The sequence below is a fragment of the Grus americana genome, chromosome 24 (genome assembly GCF_028858705.1).
Source record: "Grus americana isolate bGruAme1 chromosome 24, bGruAme1.mat, whole genome shotgun sequence".
Taxonomy (NCBI): Eukaryota; Metazoa; Chordata; class Aves; order Gruiformes; family Gruidae; genus Grus; species Grus americana.
Genome location: NC_072875.1, coordinates 5550443 through 5564946, shown reverse-complemented (window position 1 = coordinate 5564946; position 14504 = coordinate 5550443). Strand labels below are relative to the sequence as shown.

Genomic DNA, 14504 nt, shown 5'->3' with positions numbered 1-14504 from the left:
TGTTAGGTGCTATATAATTGCTAAATATTATTATTATCTCTGCAGGTACAGCAGTTTGTTAGGATAATGATAGTGATTGACATTTCCCTGGCATCTTTCATCCCAACCACATCCCGTATTACTCTATTATAAAACACTGTTCTGCCTTGATTCTCCATATGTCTCCAAACTGTCAACAGGATCATAACCGGCTCTGCGCTGTCAAGAGGCACAAAGCAGCTCACGCAAGTTCATGGGACGTATCACAAGCTGAGCAAGGACCAGCTCAACTTTTTGCTCAAGAATACAAGTTGCACAGGTACACATATGGTATATGGAGAGATATACAGGCTCTGCTTCCGCATCGACACGGCGCAAAGCTGCAAGAAGTGGTCCTGTAAGCCACCACAGCACCCAAAAACCTCCCTAAGTCCATCCCTGTCCCCCTCTCCTGGCAAGCAGCAGTGGGTACCGCAACCCAACCACCACTTTGAAAAATATATTCCAGGGACAGCAAAGCAGAGGGGCCACCGAGTGATTAATTGGAGACTATCAGTTTGGGATAGGTCTCTAAATTCTCATTAAGTCAGGTGCTGAGGCATCGCACATTAATCCAGAACATTTCCCCTTCGGCCCAAACAAATAAATAACTCTTGTATAATGCAGGGAGAACTGGGTGGAGCCATCTCTCCCCCTCTCTCCGTCTCTTTCCAACTAACCAGTGAATAAAACATCGCCCGCAAATCTATTAGGCTAATTTTAAATCCTGACAATTTAGCAGCACTTCAGCAAGATAAGAGCCATTTATTAAAAGCCACAGTTCATTAAGCCAAATGCTGCTGGCGTATTTACTCAGAGAAACGGGGCTGGGCTTGACTCTCATCAAGACCAGAACTCCCCAAAGGAGCAGGAGTGAACCTGTTTCACCCAAAAAGAGAGGCCAGCACGAACCCGAGCCCACCCGAAGCGTACGCAGGGCTGTGGGTGCCTCCCAGTGAAGGGGAGCCTCACCCCGTCTTGCTGAGCAAAGCATGATCGCCAAACAAGAGTCACAGGATGCTTTGCAGTTTTATTACCCAGAGCTATGAAAAACCTCCAGCAGCTCCATCAGAGAAGCAGCTCCCACGGCTCCACGCATCACGGCAAACTTCGGCAAAGCCGTGCACCGCCACACCAGGGACTCCTCCCGAAAGGATCCAGATCGGACGGGCACCGCTGCAGACCCGCTCCCGTTAATGGCGAGCACAGATTGACTTCAGAGAGGGGACGACTGCTTCCGACAGCAAGCCAAGAGAGGGCTATTTAAGCAGAGCTGGTGCTTGCCAAAAGCTACCAGATTGCAGCCGGAGCTCTCCTTCCTCCAAGCTGCCGCCTGACATCTCTGCTAAGGCCCCTCTGCTGCACCGAGAGTCTGGGGCTGAGACGATGACAGAGGGTGCTTTGGGGCACAGCGAAAGGGTTCAGGGTTTCCTGCTTCCAGGGTGGGAGCAGCAGAGAAAAGGAGATGGACACCGCTGCGAGCAGCCCTGCTCTCCGGGAACTGGGATTTTTGTTAACTTTCACAAGGGATGTTTGATGCTCCACCCAAACCAAGATGCCGAGGGGATGTGACAACCACAACCCCATAAAACAAGCCATGCATGAGCCAAAGCAAGCTTGCCCAGCAAAGATGTGCCCGAGCACAACCTGGCACAGCACGCACGGCCCTCTCGAGCTCTGCACCAGCATCGATGAGCTTATTCCCCTCCGGGAACCGCTCGCTGCACGCTTCCCAGCGGTGCACGTGTAGGGAGCGATTGCGAGGGGCTCGGTGGTACCTGAGAGATGGAGCTGGGAGGGAGGGAGCCGTGCCAGCATCGCTGCGAGGAGCAGGCAGCAGAGGGCAGTGGAGAAATCCCATCTGGCAGAGTTTGTGAGCGTAATTCATTCCAGCGGGAGACATCCAAGAGACTTTATCAAGTGCAATTGTCCCACTGCGCCTTTCACCTGCACACGCTTGCAAGACAGTCTGGAGTCACTACAGAGTCTCCCTTTACAGTCAGAGCTGAAAGGAGCATTATAAAGGTGAATTAACATTTAAAAAGAATGTAAAAAACCCAGAACTGTTCTAATGATGATTAATGGGAAGCTATAAGGGAGGCCATGACCTCCTAGTGTCATTAAATGGATTGGCAGGTTTCTGAGCATTAATTATAAATAGCCACAGGAGTTCGAGTGCTTAGCAGAATGATGATAAATCCGTGACACAGGCAGAGGGACAAGGAGTCAGGAGCACAGGGGAACACGTGCCTGTGTGTGCACGCACACGGCTCGGCGTGCAAGGAAATAACGGGTTTGCACTTGTGTTACCGGCAGGAGACAGAAAGCAAAAAAGTGGAAATGAGTCCATCTGAGCATGCTTCTGTGTTTGGGTGGATACGAGGACGGAGAAAGAGAGAGAGAGAGAGAGAGAAATGGGTAAATGATAAATTAGGCCCTGCCAGTCAATCACATTTTCTAAATGTTTTATATCCCAAAAGCTATAAAAGCAATATTCCTTTCTGGCCTTATTGGAGCCATTTCTGTAAGGCAATCACATCTGTTTCCTCAGGGATTTGAGCTGAACTGTGCCTTGGCTTTTTTTTTTTTTTCTCTCTCCCTTTTTTTTTTTTCCCCTCCCCTTTATATTTACTCTCTCGCCTGCTACTAAAGAAGGGTCAGAGCATGCATACAAATAGGGAGGAGGAGTGAAAAACAAACAGCCCCTAACCAGCGGCCAGCAGCGATGAACAGACAAAAAGTGGCTGCAAACTTCTCCAAATTCCCCAGCCCATTAACAAATAATCAGCGACCGCCTGGATTTTGAGTCAGTCAGCTCTTACGGCTAATATTGCCTTTGCTTTAATGTGCATTATTCCACAATCGCATTAATATTACGGAGATCTGCATCCCAGGGCACTGCTGCGCGTTACCTCGGATGTGCTGATCCACCCAGCCTTGCCTGGGATTTGCAGCGCCGTACCGACGGCAGCGCCGCGCTGCTCTTGGAAAAGCCCTTGGAGAGATGTTCACCGATAAATCCCAAATCTCTCTCCGAATATACCACGGGGACCCGGAGCAGCAGCCACAAAGGTACATTTGCTCCACAGAGCAGGAGGAGAGGTTTTGCAGGGGTATGAAAACAGTTCATTGCTAAGAGAGTATGAGCAAACTGTCAGAGCCCTGGGGTCGTGGGTCTGAATAAATACAGGGGATGAACGGAGTGAAGACCTCAGGCTCAGTAATGAGCTCTCCCAGTGAACCGCATCAACTGCGGAGGGTGACGGCCCCTCTCGCTGCCATCGAAGAGAACAAGAGCCTCCGGGTGAGATGCCAGCGGGGCAGCCCCATGCCCGGGCACCCAGAGATCCCCCCCTTAGCTCTCAAGAGGGTGCCCGGAGGCTCCCAGACCCGTTATAGATCTCTGCATCGGCGGCCGCATCCCATCGCCCAGCCTGGGAGAGCAGCCCCAGTATCCAGCCACAGGGCATTTCCATCGGGACTGGGATCCCTATTTCCTCCGGCACTTTTGCAAACCGCTGTTTTGGCTTCTTCCCCCTCTATGGGGATTCAAAACATGGGCCAAAATCACCTCCACCGAAATTAAAAATATTCCTGTTTCCATTTAGATTTAAGTATCATTACCTTGCTGGGTTCTTCCAGGGGAAGCATTATTTCAACTGATTGGAAAACGGTGGCAAAGGAACAGGTTCCCCATACAATTTTCTTCATATCCTATTACTTGCAGTACAATTACAGCGAATACATCAATTCTTAGTCCCAGCAGCTCTTGGAAAGAGCCACCTATTAAAAGCTGGCTTATTAATGGAATTGTACATCCAGGATTAATCGGGCCGCGTTGGCCATTTCCATTTCTCACTCCACAAGTGCTTTTGTTTTCTTAATAGGCTGAAGTAACTTCAGAATGACACAACTTAGAGCTTCCCCCATTTGCTGTGCGTATCGCCAGCAAATTTAATATCGCTTTCCTTTCCGGCGTTGCTCTGGGATAAAACGTGCCGCCACGGAAATCCACGCAGCAGGGTGGGGAGGGGGGAGAAGGGGCTTTCTGCCTTTGCCAGAGCTGCCAAGGGGAGACCTCCCCCAATTGATCGAAGGCTTGAAACCCCAGGGGAGTTTGCAATAGCAAAAACAACCGCCGAGGTGAGCAGGCTGGACCAGAGCCAGGCTACCACTGCAATATCATCTCCTGAACGCTTCAAAAGCCTCCAGCTGCCCCAAAGAGCATCACTGCCCCCCTGCCAGCCCACCCCCGGAAGCCCCATCAGATCGCGACCGTGGGACACGAGCACCATCCCCGCAGCTCGAAGCGAGGACCGCTGTCTCCCAGCGCAGATATTCCCGTGGCAGCCAAGTCATTGCATGTTGAAGCATGGTAATATAGTATGACTTTTCCCTTTAATGGAATTTTTCTAGCCCACTAGGAAAAAAAAGACTCCATTAGCCATACTACAAAGGCTCCTACTTATTAGTATTTTAGAACAGCGGCAAAAACATTTCTTGAATCTAATTATTGCTGACAAATATGAAAATTGAAATCAAAGTTAAATTTTCAGCTACAGTGCCTCATACGGCAGCAGCTCGCCGGCTCCCAACTATTGCATCAACATTTATTCTGCTGAGAAGGCTGCAGAGATTGGGGCCCCCCCCACCCCCTCCAGCCCACCCCTCCATCTTCAGAGACATTAACTCTGACATATTCATCTCAACAGCCGGGGCCGCGTAACTAACTTCATGTTTACCACTCGCACGCAGCTGACAGATCGGAGCGAAGCTTGCAGGGCCTGAAGAAGGAGGGAATAGGGCTGCTTTTTAAAAAAAAAAAAAATAAATAAAAATTTCCCCCCCCCCCAACTTTGCTCTCTCCCACCCCCTTCCATCCTGATCTCAAAAAGGACTCGCTGGGCGATTTTAAATTCCTCGACACAGAGGATGTGGAAGGGAGGGGAGAGTGGAGAGGGGGGAAAAAAAAAAAAAGCCTCGTCAACATATTTCCTTCCTCCCACCTCCCCCCCAACATACTGTAAAAATCAATCCCCTTTGTCATTTTGCTCTGCTTGTGTGAATGTTTAATGGCTGTCGAGGGAGATAATGATTGCTGCTAGGAAATTCATTTCAGATTTGCTATTTATAAAGTACTTGGTGCTCAGGTGGGAAATTAACATAAGGAAGGGGGAAAGGGACCGAACCGGGGGGAAAAAAAAAAAATAAAAAAATAACCAGCAGCAGGAGAGGAGGGATGAGATGCTGCAGGGCCAGCGCCCCAAAGAGGATTTGCATCTGTTCCCATCTCCCCTGGGGCAGAGGGAAAAGGTTTGCACAGAGCAGGGACAGCCATTCCGGGGATCTATGGGTGCTCCCGAGCCTTTCCCGGCGCACACCCACGCAAGGGATGCGGAGCCGGCGTTACCAGCCAAGCGACCGGTGGCTTTTGCAACCAGTGATGCTCCATCAGCCCAAAAACCTGACCACCAGCACCGCCCACGCTTGACACCCCAGCTCCCTCTCCAGCTTCCCAACCCAGACCCTCGCCCCTCCTCGATTCCCCCCTCCCTGACAAAACCTGTCGCCACGTGTTTGATTTTGGGATCCCTGGGGGAAATCCCGTCTGGGATCCCGTACGGCCAGCAGTACGCACGCTGCCATTGAGTTGTTAATTCCTCATCTCAGAAGTTGCTTTTCACTTTCTGATTTTTCAATAATAGGCTTGGTATGAATCCCTTAAGCTTCTGAAATAAGCTGAAAACTGCTTTTCCAGCCATTTACATAAACACAAGTGGATCAGAAGGAATAATCATAGTTTATGCATTATTTGGGGGCTTTGGAGCCGGCTGCTAATGTGATGTCAGGTTTTGAAGCCCAAAACGAACAACAGAAAGCGTCGACGTGCAGAAAAGCGGCACAAAAAGTAAACAATAAATAATACAAATTTGTAAATGTTGTCTTCAATGACAAGGCGGCTTTGGCTTCGTCGCTCCCCCAGCCTCTAACGCATCCCTCTCCCCGCCAGCCTTGTTCCAGAAAGGGCTTCATGAAGAGAGATGTCACTCACGCTAAATCCAAATTCACCTCTTGCCAACCAGCCCCGCCGCTCTCCTCCTCCTCGGCCCGCTATCAAAAACCCCGGTGCTGGCTTTGGGGATTGACTTTGCAAACAAAAAAAAAAATAAAAAAAAATTAAAAAAAGTCTAACGCAGGCATCCTCTGATGTATAAATACCATCTGTCCCGCAGAAAGGGAAGAAAGCTAGAAAACAACCAAACCAGCCCAGGAACTTAGTGTATTCACCAGATAACTCCCCCAACGGAGGGGGGAACCCACTTAAACGGCGAGATAATATTAGAGTATTAATGACCCTTGCTTCGCTTCAAGTGCTTGTCACGCTTCCAGTGAGGCGGGTCAGATTTGGCTTTCAAACCAGTTCTTTACATCAAGAATGCCGTTTCTGGCAAAATCAAAACATTAGCAGAGGATCTGTTTTGAAGAAATAACAATAACAAAATGTAACAAGGCTCGAGTCTCCAGGCTCTTTTGATACTGCTGGAATGCAGCCTTTGGGTTTCTTTTCTTTTTTTTATTATTTGAAATCACTTCACAACTTTGTACATAAAGCTCCAAATCGGAACAAAAATATTTCAAAAAAAATCAATCCCTATTTTTCCCAGAATTTATTTTCACTGGGAATTTGCGATTGTTCTGGTTTATTCCGTTTTGGAATAAATAAATAAACAAACCACTCTGCTTCATCTCTAATATTATACAATTTCCTGTGGCATTTCCTACTTCTTCGCAGCTGCCGTCTCCCATCGCGAGTCACGAGAGGATGCGAACGGGCCACGCGAGCCGAGTATCACAAGCTCCTTTCCAAGCTACACCAGGGTTTCCCCGTGCTCCGTGATGTACAATTACGTAGCGGGGAAAAAAAATACATTTTCAAAGCAAATCCAGGTTAGCCAAACCAGACGCAAGACAGGAAAGACGGCTGGTATCCTTATGGAGCGTGTGACCAAGCGAGGAAGAGGAAGGACCATGCAATGAGCCCAATGTGAACCCAGGACCCACGTCCCAGCCCAGGACCTCCGTGCTCACAGCATCTTCTTCTGCTCCTTCCCGCTCCCATCCTGCCTGCGAGCCAGACCCACCGCGGCTCCAAAAGCAAGCGCTTGGCACGACCCGCAGCTCGCTCGATGGACACAAGCGCCCTCAGCAAGGTGCTGAGCACCCTTGCACCCCACTGATGGGTCCCCACTCAGCTCCAGAAGGTCCTCGGTGCTGCACCCATGACATTTTAGCCTTGGCAGCAGGCACATTGCTCTGTCCCCATCCCCGTGGGAAGGAGGAGGATGCCGTGCCAAGCTTCCATCACCGCCTCCCCACTGCTTTAAAGGGAATACTCCAACCATCAGTAATTTATGCACATTGAGTCCCCGGGATCCTGGCTTCCCCGCACGGCTGCTACAAAGCATTTTGGAGGCGCAGCTCCTCGGCTGCGTGAAGCCCTGCTCAGAGGGCCTTTTTCGGCTCCCCCTGATTAGTAAGCAAAGCATGCGGGAGGCGGAGGAGCTGGAGGAAGGAAAAATGGGGGGTGGGGGGGGAAGGATGCCAAGAACCAAACATTGTCTTTAGTAGGAACAGTCAACGGGACAAGGGGGTCAAAGGGTCAATTAATTTACAACAGCTTTCAGCATTGGACATATTAACTGTAAGCCCATCAAAAATCCATGATATCCTTCTTGGCGGGAGATAACAGAGCCCGGCAAAGGCAGCACCTCTGATTTATTATTAACCAAGAGCAAGGTGCGTGCTTCTGGAAGGAGGAGGGAGGTGGCTAGCTCCCTGGGGCTAGCAGCCACAGCTCCAAACGTGCACGGGGTGTGCGATGCCTGGACGATGCACCAGCACCCGCAAAAGGGCCCCAGGCCCCTGGGATGAGGGTGCCCCAGGGGATGCAGTGACGAAGAGCTCATCCTTTGCAAAATTTTTTATTTTTTTGCCTATAAAAGCTACCAAAGGCCTGGAAAGACCCATGCGCGGAGGTGGAGGATGCCAGCTGAAGATGGGAGACAGCAGTATGGCTTGGACTTCCACTACAGAATCCCAAATCCTGGCACCTTGCTCATTTTGGCCCCTATTTGAAACCAACAGCTCAACTCCAAGTCGCAAGTCCAAGGCAGCTGCAAGCCTTATGCCATGAACATCTGAGATGGATCACGTTTGGGTCCCATTGAGTCTAGCGGGAGATTTGCCACTGCGCATCAAAGGCAAATTCAGTAACACTGAGAAAAAAAAAAATCATATTTACCCTCTTTAAAGCCCTGCTCTAGTAAGGCATCCCTTCAACCGGGGAACAAGCAAAGAAAATTTTGCCCTCCCCTACCACCACTGAAGTTTGGGAAGGAAAGACAGATGCAAAAAGTGGCTTTTTTCCCCATCCCCATGGCCAGAAAGATATTTTCTGGTGCTTCCCAGGCTGCGGAGGAAGGCTTGGAGCCCACCTCCGCCGTCTGACTGTGAGTTGCCTGGGAAGCAGGCTGGTGAGCTCTCCCCCTCCACCTCCACCCTGGTTTATCACAGAAAACAGCAAGCCCTGCTTGCTAACTTGACCTAGATCTGTCAACTGATCATTTTTTTCCCCATAGGGAAAAAATAAAATGGTGGGGGGAAATCACAAATATGGATATTTTTAAGCAAAAGCAGCAAGAAAAATACATGAAGCAGACACTTCCAATATCAAATGCACTTGTCTCGTGCACAAGACAGGGTTGGCACAAGACAAAGACACAAAAACCGTAAGCCAGGGTTCCTATAGTGGATCCACGCGGATAAGGAAAAGTAGTTTTTGCTAAGCACTGGGACATCCCAAAACTGGTCACAGCCTCCAGAGCACCCAGCACAACCAAATCTTAGAAAAAGGACTAGACAAGTCTGTTTTGAGCTGGCTGGGATGGTCCCTATGATGCTTCACAAACCTAATGATACCAGAGGAAGGTTTTATTTTTTCCCCCAAGCTCACAGCTACCACCTGATCTTCTCTGCTTGTCAAACTCATGTTCACCTCCTCTTGGCTGGTCAGTGAGTTCCATCCCAAACACAGGGTCGGCCAACCAGTCCTGTACCTCCTTGGCCATGCAAAGTCTTCTTCATTGCCTCCTCACTTATCCCACCGCTGATAACCACAGCCACCTTCTTCACGCCTGTGTTTTAAGAGCAGTAAGCAACTGCACCTCCTGAAACGTGCAGCAGCGTGTCGGTACCTCACACATCTCTGTCCCACAACTGGGGCTCCTAAAGCTGTTGTAGATACAGCATGAACCAACTCTGGCGCGCGTTGCCCATCGCACCGCAATATAGGCGCTCTCGTTACAAATAGCAACTCTTTTGATGGACATCGCTCCATATACGCAGCGTAGAGCAACCACAACAACTTTACCCCTCGCTATATCCTGCCAGCCAACCACTGCACAACCAGATCAGTGGAGGGATGCTCCCGAGGAAGCAGTAATACCCCGTGCATGAAAAAACCCCACGTGCGATGCTGCACAGAGCACCCACGGCAGAGCCACCCACCCACCCGAGATCCCAAGCGCCAACCCAGCGTTTTAGGTGCCGTCCCACATTTTTGCGCCGTGCAGCCTGCTTTCAAAAGCATCTTTCCAGTCCCAAAGGTCTGCCTGGGTTCCTGTTTGCTCTGCTGAGTCTTAAAAATGTGCCAGTTAATCCCATGCGGTGGCCTGATTTCCAGAGGTGCTGGGTACCTGCTTACAGCTACGGTTAAAATCAACAAGAACGCCAGATGTTCAGCAACACTCCAAATCAGGCCATTGAGTAACCAGAGCGCATTCCCCTCCTTTTATGTACTACATATAACTGGGTTATCTAATCATGTAGGTATTGATTATTACTGTTATTACCTATTAAATAGCTATTTTCTGCTGTTGGGGTGAATATCACATTTTATTGACCTGCACGGTAACTATTAACCACCACGAAGCCACATCTAATATTTTCCCCGGGGAACAATAAATCCAGGTATTCACAGAAAGATGTCGATACACGTAATTTTTCTTATACGCATTCATTAGTGCAATTACCTTCTTGCACGAACTGCCAGAAGGTTTCCCCCTCCCGCCTCTGCCAAGATCCCGGAGTCCTCCTGGATTGCATGGCCCCGACCCAGGCGGCGATCCCAAATCCTGCCCTTCCCAAGATGCGTCTCCGGGCCAGATCCAGCCTTTTCATTGCACACGAGCGTAGCCCGTGTTTTGGTTTGGGAGTTATCTGTAACCCAGCCACATCGGCGGAGCAAATAATTCTTCCGGCTGAGGAACGCTCCGTGTATGATGTTGACATATGCTATTATTTTACATACCTATTTCAGCTTCTATGCTTATTAGAATAAGGTCTTTATGCTAATTTGTAAATCAAATTCCCATAATTCTTGGCTTACTGATGCTAAAGGCCCAGCTAAATCTTCTATGACCTTTTAGCCTGGTTAATCCTTTTACGCACGGTTGAGTGAAGAGTTTTCTTCTCTCTTCCACTCCCACGTGCTGGGGTGGGTTTTTTTGCACAAGCCCTCCTCTTCCTCAAGAAATCGAGGTGGGTCTGAGTCAGGGACACCGGGCGAGACCATCGCTCTACTTTGAACCATGGAAAGAAGGAAAAGAAAACACAGCTGCTGGGTCCTTAAATATGCTCTAAGTATTCATTAGCGCTATTTAAAAATCACGCAGAAAAAAAAATACAGCAAACACAATGAGAGCAGTGTTGCCAAATAGCCACTCGTTTCCCAACGCCCGGGGCTATCCCAGCCCTCTGTAGCCTCAGTCTTCCCAGCTCCCTTCCTCAAGCCATGGCTGGGTCTTTGGCCGGCTCTGCCCCTCGTGTGTGATGCAACGGACACCTGCATCTCATCCTCATGGAGATGCAGCATCCGAGCAAGCGCCCCGGTCTTGCTCTCTAGCACCAACACCCAGTAGCCAACAGCTCCCTTGGGAACGGCAGCATCGACGTGCACAAAACCATACCAGACATTTCAGGGCTCAGAAAGCACCTCCCTAACTCAACATCTCCCGTTTTGGGGGCAGGTTTCCAAAAAAAAAAAAAACAAAAAAAACCACAACCAACAGCGAATCCGCAAAACTTGGAGGAGCTATGGAGGTTTGTACAAATGCAGATGGTCAAGCACTTACGAATTATCCCACTTCACGCTCCACTTTACTCTCAAGCATACTCACAAACCACTTTTCTTATTGTTTGTTTGGCTGTAAATAGGTAAATGACCTGGAGTATTGATAAACTGCTGCAGAGGGCAGCACAGATCTCTTGAGCTATTTGTAGTAGATTTGTGCAAAACACAGTTTTCCTGCATGACGATAATTTTCGCATTTTCAAACACAAGCCAGCTCCCCTTTTGCATACCAAGCATGAGAGAAAAGTTAGAAATTCCAAAAAAATACCACGAATATCGGAGGAGTTCACGAAGCAGCAGCACCATACTGCTGATATTTGGCCATGCCTGCATGTATATATATCTATATATTACCTTTGGCGCTTAATGACCACCAATTTCTCAAAACCCCTTCAGAAAGTTTTTGCTAGAAAGAAAAATTCTTTTTGCTGGGTTTTTGGTTTGGTTTTTTTTTTTTAAATGACTCTCTGGAATACAATTATGCAAGAAAAACTCCATGGGGGACTCCTTCCCTCCAACAACCTAGCATACCCAACATCTCCCAGCCCAAAAAAGGCCCAAACTTTTTTGTTGCCAAAGGCTACCCTGTGCGATGCTTTGCCCAGCACCCCACGGCTCAGCCCTGGGTTCCCCCTGGACCACAGTGCAGCATGGATCCCTGCTTCCCCCCACCCTGGCAGTGACTCAGGGACTTCTGGCACCCAAATCAGACTCCTACAAGGCAGGGGACTCGGGGAACTTTTTTTTGCTTGGGGAGGCAGCACATTCCTCCACACCAAGAAGGAGAATTAAAAAAAAAAAATAAAGAAAGCAAGCGAAAACCCCAACTACTTTCTGATCTGTAAGCATTGATGAGAACAGGGAGAGGAAGCATGAGAGATGACCGGAGCCAGGGAATAGGACTGCAAGGAAACCAAATCAGGAGCAAAAACCAATCATTTTTTTTAAAAAAAGAGCACAAATTCAGGGCAGGAGCAATGAGGAGAGGAAGGGCAGCTTTGCCCCCATCCTGGGGAGCCCCAGCTCTCCACCACCCCACCTGGGGTCCCCGCAGAGGCAACGGCCGAGGGGGCTGGGGCTCCCATCCCCAGGAAACCCCTCTGGAAGCCGGGGGTGCAGGGATGCCAGCATCCCAAGCAGCGAGAGCGGGAAGCAGCAATGCTGGGAGAAGGAGAGCGCTTGAGGAGGGAGACAGGGAGGAAGGCGAAGAGGAGAAATGCCTTGGCGTGTGATGTGCATGCTAAGCAGCCCGTGCCGGTCGATATGGCAGGGGTGGCTCTCCGCAAGAGCGGGCCCAGCCTGCCCAGGAGAGAGAAGTTTGAGCGGCGATGGCGGCTGGCCATCTCCCCCCTCGGCTCTGCCAGCACACAGCAGCCCCCATCCCGGCTCGGACAGCCCCCTGCCCCACGCAGGCAGGGGTTTCACACCCCACCGGGGTCCTGCTGCAGAGCATCTCGGCTGATGCGGGGGGACAAGCAGGGCTGAGTTGGGCATGCGGGTGCCCAAACCCTGTCCCCAGCCCTCGGTGGGCACCGGGGCAGCGCAGAGGTAGCTGCCTCCCGCTGCTGGCTGCTCTCCCTTTCCGCGTGCAGAAGGAGGATGCATCCACCGCCCCCCCCCCCCCCGCCCCGGGGTGCATCCATCCCCCCCGGGGTGCATCCATCCCCCGCAAAGCCCCGCCTCCCCGGCCGGAGCCGCGGGTACCATCCGCGACGGGGCTGGCAGCATCCCGGGCGGGCACGGTGCAACGCAGCCCCCGGGGCGCATCTCCCCTTCCCAGCCCGAGCTCCGCAGACGACCCGGTGCAGGATGCGGCCCCGTCCTCTCCTCCCACGGAGGCAACCCTGCTCCCACAGCCCCTCCAGATGGCTGCGAGGAGACTAACGCAAACTGACAGGCTCAGCGCTCCCGGCCAGATGGGGCTGGCTTCTGCCTCCTCCTTTCCCCCCTTCTACCCTTGCTTTTTGCCTTTTTTTTTTTTTCCCTCCTTGCAAAAGCCCCCCGCTCCGAAGCGCCATCCCCCGGGAGGAGGAGGAAGCCGTGCCCGCCCGGGACAGGCTGGACAAGGACTTCCCAACTCCCCAGCTCGGGTTGGGGGGGGGGGGGCGGGTAGCAGGCAGGAGCCGGGGCTGCACCGAGTTTTTGGGACGACCTTGCAGGCAGGTCCGGCAATGCAAAGGGGGGGGGGGGTAACACAGAGGGGCCCCGACCTCCCCCCTCCCCCAGCCTGTTGGATGCATTGCTTCCGCGGGAACTTAAGTTGAGATGGCAGAGTCGTTCGGCACCGGCTCCCCCCGCAGAAAAAAAATAAAAATAAAATAAAAAAAAAATCACACCCGGGTTGCTGCGCCATGGGAGAAGTTCCCCCCCCAGCCCGGCGCACCGCGGGAAGGAGCACGAATTGGGAGATGCCGCCGTGCCGTACCCGCATCCGCACCCCCCGCAACTTAGCAGCGGGCTGGGGACCCTCTCCCAGCTCTGCCCCCGCTCTGGGGGGCTCCTCACTCCCCCCCTTTCCCTCCCACACCCCCCCCCCCCCAAGTCACCCCCGGAGGGTGCTGCCGTGGGGCCGCGCACCCTCCGCACGCCTCGGCTGCATCCCCCGCAGCATCCCCGCCCGGCCCTACCTTGGGAGAGGAGGAGAGCGGCCATCCCGGCGAAGATCACCCAAGAGACGGGGTGGTGCATTTTCGCCTGGGCCATGTTTCACCGCGGGCTGCGTTTCTCTCCCCTCCTTCCCCACTCACTGCCTGGCGGGGAGAGGTTTAAAATCCAGCGTTTCCCGGAGCAAAGCACAGGAAGGGAGAAGGGAAAGGGAGGGGGGGGGGGAAGGGAAGGAAAGGAAAAAAAATGCACCGCAGGGTGGGGGGAGGGAAAAAAAACCCAAAAATAAAAAAGGGGGGGGGGAAGGGGGGTCGGAAGGGGTGGCAAGGTGCGAGGGACAGGCGCTGCCGTGCCCGCCGCTCCGGCCCGCACACGCCGCCCGGCTGCACCACGCCGCCGGCCGCGCACGCAGCCCTCCCCCGCGCCGCACTCATTGGCTGCGGCCCCCCCTCCCCCGGCATCCGCACCGGGGGGCTCCCCCCCAGCCCCCAGCCCGGCACTGCCCGTCCCCCGCCGGGGGAAATGGGGTGACCCCCCCCCACGGGTGACCGCAGCGGTGCCGTGACTCAGTTTCACCACCTGCGCGATGATGGGAGGGAGGACTCTCCCCCCCACACCCCCCCGTACCACCCGAAATGAAGAGGTGCACCCGCAGCACCTGCCTCTGCTTTGGGGGGGGGGGCTGGTGTCC

At 52.2% G+C, this 14504-nt stretch overlaps 1 protein-coding gene across 1 annotated transcript in view; it reads right to left on the bottom strand.

Moving 5' to 3' along the window:
- Positions 1–14096, bottom strand: part of NTM (neurotrimin) — a 341369-nt gene extending 327273 nt beyond the window's left edge. Inside the window, exon 1 of the mRNA XM_054803289.1 lies at positions 13837–14096. Within this exon, the coding sequence (XP_054659264.1) occupies positions 13837–13912 (76 nt within the window). The 5' untranslated portion in view covers positions 13913–14096. The remainder of the gene's footprint in view (positions 1–13836) is intronic.
- Positions 14097–14504: the final 408 nt, after the last annotated feature.